The 5,318-nt window shown below is 48.1% G+C and overlaps 1 protein-coding gene across 3 annotated transcripts in view; it reads right to left on the reverse strand.

Annotated features, from left to right (window-relative positions):
* Positions 1 to 1,669, reverse strand: part of LOC115273593 (progonadoliberin-2) — a 2,390-nt gene extending 721 nt beyond the window's left edge. The window contains exons 1-3 of one of the 3 annotated variants that reach the window (XM_029916698.1): positions 1,620 to 1,669; positions 789 to 949; positions 520 to 656 (exon numbers count right to left, since the gene is read on the reverse strand). In XM_029916698.1, coding sequence (XP_029772558.1) covers positions 520 to 656; positions 789 to 942 — 291 coding nt within the window. In that variant the 5' untranslated portion in view covers positions 943 to 949; positions 1,620 to 1,669. Of the gene's footprint in view, positions 1 to 519; positions 657 to 788; positions 1,131 to 1,619 lie in introns of those variants that run through there. The other 2 variants (XM_029916699.1, XM_029916700.1) reach the window with 2 other exon arrangements.
* Between the last annotated feature and the right edge of the window lie 3,649 nt (positions 1,670 to 5,318).

The following is a 5,318-nucleotide window of genomic DNA, read 5'->3' on the forward strand; positions in this document are numbered from 1 at the left end:
TTTTTAAATAAGTAAACGTTAAAAAAACCCTTCTAAAATAAATTTGCAAAATAGTAGTAATCCATCTCTGTACTCAGTCTCCTGCAATAACTAAGTCATTGCTAGTTCAGTGACCACCTGGTTCTTGGGACCCTTCTATTAGTGTGAGTCCACACCCCTCACCTCTTTCCACTGAGGTCCTGTCCACCGGGAGACACACTAGGTTCTCTTGATGAGAAAGAAGCCTGGAGGACGCCACCACAGCTACTGTCTTATTATGGAGGTTTTAAGCACAATTATCTCCTACTTCACTAATGGCTTCTAATATTTTACTTTAACGTATCTTATCATAAATTGTCTAGAATTCTGGGAAGCAGGAAGAATAGCAGATGGCATCTGGCTGTGTGCCTCAGGTCATTTCGCAGGGGGCGTCTCCGTGTTTTCTCATCACCCCGTCTTATGCCCACATAGCCCCCTGCCCCAAGACCTTAGCCATAAGGGTCCCCGGTGGCCAACGCCTGAGCCTCTCCCTGTACTTACCTGCAGTGTCTGCACTAGGTGCTGCTTCCTGCGGAGGGACCACCAGCCTGTGGTTCTGGCCTCCCAGGGCGCAGTGTTCTCAGGGGAAGCCAGGGCATCACTTGGGAGGTTAAGGGCAGTCTGGTCTGGTCTGCTTGCTGCAGTGCCCAGGACCCTTCCTCAGAAGGGAGCCAAGGCCATGGCCTACCCGTCCCAGTCTCACAGTAGGTGAAGGAGCCCCAGCCAGCACCTTCTTCCTCCCACTCAGGCTGGGGAGACCCTTGACTTACCTGGGAGCCTTGGGGCATGCTGTGGGTGCTGGGCTGAGCTGGAAGCTCGCTTTCCTCCTGGGTACCAGCCATGGGACCAGTGCTGAGCCTTTGAGGGCTCAGGGTGGGTGGTCAGCAGCAGCAGTAGCAGAAGGGCTAGCTTGCAGCTGGCCATGACAGGGCTGCTCCCGTGGATAGTGGACAGCACTCAAGAAGACAGATACTTCCATCCATACCTCCTTCCTTTTCTTCAGGGTCCCCTCGGACAGCTGGCACCTCAGGGGCAGCTTTAGTGTTTCCTAATGCCCTTCCCTCCTCTGCCACTGCTCCTCATCTCAGGAGTCTAGGGATCTGGACCCTGAAGTCTCCTGGCAGCTAGCCTTTCCCAGAGCCCCCAGGGCAGAGAGGATCCCAGCTTGCCAGCTGAGGGCCCTTCCTGGTCAGTCAGGCCTACTCTTCCTCCCTTCAGGGTTTCCAGAAGTGGGAGAAGGTTGGGAAAAGGAACAGAGACTTGAGTCAGGGGAGCTCAGCAATGTAGGGGCACTGGGGGCACCCGGTGCATAGCATGCTGCCTTTTCTCTGTGGTTTGCCATCTCTCCTCCATGGGAGTTGGGGATGTGGAATGGGTGTGGTGGTGACAGAGGCACGTGCTTCTACCCCTTGTCCCTCCCACACTAGAGGCAGCAGGCACAGGAACAACATTGGGGAGAGAAAGGGAAAGGGTTCTTTTTTGGGACGTGGTTCATAGGGAAGAGGGACTTCAGAGGGAGAAGAGGAAGAGTGTGCCATACACCCAGGACAGACTGCCGTCCAGGATCCCAGCCCTTGGGGGAGAGCAGCCTCTTTACTCACCAAGGGAAGGCTGTGGATGAGGCGGCTCCTTGAGGTGGCTCCTCCAGGTGACAGTGGGATCCCAGCCAGCCGGCTCTGGGATTTATGGATCAGGTGACTCCTCCCCCTGCTCCTGGGCCACAGACTCCAGTGACGTCTCAAAGGGACAGGGAGTAGCCTGCCACCCAACACTCTTCCTTTCCCATGCTCCTAGTCACTGGCCCTGGGGTCACCAGACAGTTTGCTCCCTCTCCCTGTCCTGCCAGGGATCTGAAGTGGTAAGACTGCTCCAGCCTGGCCAGGCCCTGAAGAATCCTCCTCCAACTTTCCAGCCTGCATCCTCAAGCTCCTGCCCTTAGGCCTACAAAGCTCTCAGTCTTCCCTGACCTGAAAAGGAAATTGTGGCCTAGGGGTGGGGGGGAGGGGGACAATGGCTGGGGACCTGTGTCCCACGAAGTTGGCAGCCTGAGTGGGGAGCCAGCAACCTGTGGAAAGGTCTAGGGGAGGCCCTGAGGGCTTGTCTGCTCAACTAAAATGGGGTGGATAGAAAGGTCCTCCTCCACACACCTGGGCACCAGTGCTGGGTCACTCTAGATGGAGGTACTTTTGGGTGGGGCACACCTGCCCACAGGTGGCTTCTCTCTCCTCCTTGCAGGCCCAGGAGAGGGGGCTCCACTAAGGGGGCAGTGCAGCATCTGTGGGCCTATGAGCAGGGGGGTAGGAATAATCTTGCCCCTCAAGGTTCCAAGCCTTCCCCATCCCGCGCTTAGCCCAGGACAATTCACGGAGTTGGGCACAGCTCCCCTAGACACTTGAACTGTGCCCCCACCTCTCATTCTGCGTCAGTCCAGCTTTTCACCACCAGCCATTAGCCTGGGGGTCAGAGGCCTGTTTACAGGGTTAATAGCCAATTTCCGCATTTGGGCTGAACAGCAAATGCAAAGGTCAGGGTCAGGCTTGGTGGCTCGGTGGGCAGTCATTAGGAGAGCAGGTGCGTCAAATCCTGAGGCAAAGATGGAGGGAGGGGATGGCAAAACAGGCATCTGTCATTCACGGTGCCTGGACTTCAGCTTCCCAGGAAGGAAGGTACATATCAATTTCCAAACAGTGTGTGGATTGTATGTTCAGTGAAACTGTTTGGGAAATACTTTGTTCCTATATGTGTTGGTTAATTAAGTAATTTTTAGGCAAACATTTGTTTTATGGTTCAGTAAAAAGGATTATTTTGAGTTCGGTAAACTAGCTTAGTTATGGTGTGGGTTTACAGAATACACACACACACACACATATATTTTTAAATTTTTTAAAACATTTATTTATTTTTGAGAGAGAGACAGAGTGTGAGTAGGGGAGGAGCAGAGAGAGAGGGGGATCCAGAATCTGAAGGAAGCTCTATCCAGTCTCCAAGCTGTCAGCATGGAGCCCGAGGTGGGGCTCAAACCCACAACCGTGAGATCATGACCTAAGTCAAAGTCGGATGCTTAACCGACTGAGCCACCCAGGCTCCCCTGGGTTTACAGAATATTTTATTCAAGGTCCCTTGTGTTCCTTTTTTGTCAAATTTTTAAAATTTCTTTATTATTTTTTTGTTTATTGTCAAGTTGGTTTCCACAAAACACCCAGTGCGCATCCCAAAAAGTGCCCTCCTTCATGCCCATCACCTCTTTTCCCCTATCCCCCACCCCCATCAACTCTCAGTTTGTTCTCAGTATTTAAGAATCTCTTATGGTTTGCTTCCCTCCCTCTCCTTAATTATTTTTTCCCCTTCCTCTCCCCCATGGTCCTCTGTTAAGTTTCTCCTGTTTCACATATGAATGAAAACATATGGTATCTGTCCTCTGCTGGACTTATTTCACTTAGCATAACACCCTCCAGTTCCATCAACGTTGCTACAAATGGCCAGATTTCATTCTTTCTCATTTCCATGTAGTACTCCATTGTATATATAAACCACATCTTCTTGATGCATTCATCAGTTGATGGACATTTAGACTCTTTCCATGATTTGGCTATTGTTGAAAGTGCTGCTTTGTGGGGCGCCTGGGTGGCTCAGTCGGTTAAGCCTCCAGCTTTGGCTCAGGTCAGATCTCACATTCGTGGGTTCGAGCCCCGCGTCAGGCTCTGTGCTGACAGCTAGCTCAGAGCCTGGAGCCTGCTTCCAGTTCTGTGTCTCCTTTTCTCTCTGCCCCTTCCCATCTCATGCTCCGTGTCTTCTCTATCAAAAATAAATAAAACATTAAGAAAAAAAATTAAAAAAAAAAAAGAAAGTGCTGCTATGAGCATTGGGGTACATGTGCCCCTATGCGTCAGCACTTCTGTATCCCCTGGGTAAATTCCTAGCAGTGCTATTGCTGAGTCATAGGGGAGTTCTAGTTTTAATTCTTTGAGGAATCTCCAGAGTGGCTGCACCAGTTTACATTACCATCAACAGTATAGGAGGGTGCCCATTTCTCCACATAATTGCCAGCATCTATAGTCTCCTGATTTGTTCATTTTAGCCACTCTGACAGGTGTAAGGTTGTATCTCAGTGTGTTTTTGATTTGTATTTCCCTGATGATGAGTGACGCTGAGCAACGTTTCATGTGTCTGCTGGCCATCTGGGTTTCCTCTTTGGAGAAGTGTCTGTTCATGTCTTCTGCCCATTTCTTCACCGGATTAGTTGTTTTTCATGTGTGGAGTTTGGTGAGTTCTTTATAGATTTTGGATACTAGCCCTTTATCCGCTATGTTATCTGCAACTATCTTTTCCCATTCCGTTGGTTGCCTATTAGTTTTGTTTCCTTTGTTGATTGTTTCCTTTGCCATGCAGAAGCTTTTTATCTTGATGAAGTCCCAATAGTTCATTTTTTCTTTTGATTCTCTTGCCTTTGGAGATGTGTCAAGTAAGAAATTGCTGTGTTTGAGGTCAAGGAGGTTGTTTCCTGATTTCTCCTCTAGGGTTTTGATGGTTTCCTGTCTTACATTCAGGTCCTTCATCCATTTTGAGTTTATTTTTGTGTATGATGTAAGAAAGTGGTCCAGTTTCATTCTTTTGCATCTTGCTGTCCAGTTCTCCCAGCACCATCTGTTAAAGAAGCTGTAATTTTTCCATTGGATGCTTTCCTGCTTTGTCAAAAAGATTAATTGGCCATACATTTGTGGGTCCAATTCTGGGTTCTCTATTCTATTTCATTGGTCTATGTGTCTGTTTTTGTGCCAATACCATATTGTCTTGAGACTACAGCTTTGTAGTAGAGGCTAAAGTTTGGGATTGTGATGCCTCCCGTTTTGGTTTTCTTCTTCAATATTACTTTGGCTATTCAGGGTCTTTCGTGGTTCCATATGAATTTTAGGATTGATTGTTCTAGCCTTAAGAAGAATGCTGGTGCAATTTTGATTGGAACTGCATTGAATGTGTAGATTGCTTTGGGTAATAATGACATTTTAACAATGTTTATTCTTCTGATCCATGAGCATGGAATGTTTTTCCATTTCTTTGTGTCTTCTTCAATTTCCTTCATAAGTTTTCTATAGTTTTCAGCATACAGATCTTTTACATCTTTGGTTAGGTTTATTCCTAGGTATTTTATGATTTTTGGTGCAATTGTGAATGGGATCAGTTTCTTGATTCCCCTTTCTGGTGCTTCATTATTGGTGTATAAAAATGCAACCAATTTCTGTTGAATTTGTACCCTGTGACTTTGAATTCATGGATCAGTTCTAGTAGGCTTCTGGTGGAGT

This window comes from Suricata suricatta, chromosome 12 (assembly GCF_006229205.1).
Source record: "Suricata suricatta isolate VVHF042 chromosome 12, meerkat_22Aug2017_6uvM2_HiC, whole genome shotgun sequence".
NCBI classification, from domain to species: Eukaryota; Metazoa; Chordata; class Mammalia; order Carnivora; family Herpestidae; genus Suricata; species Suricata suricatta.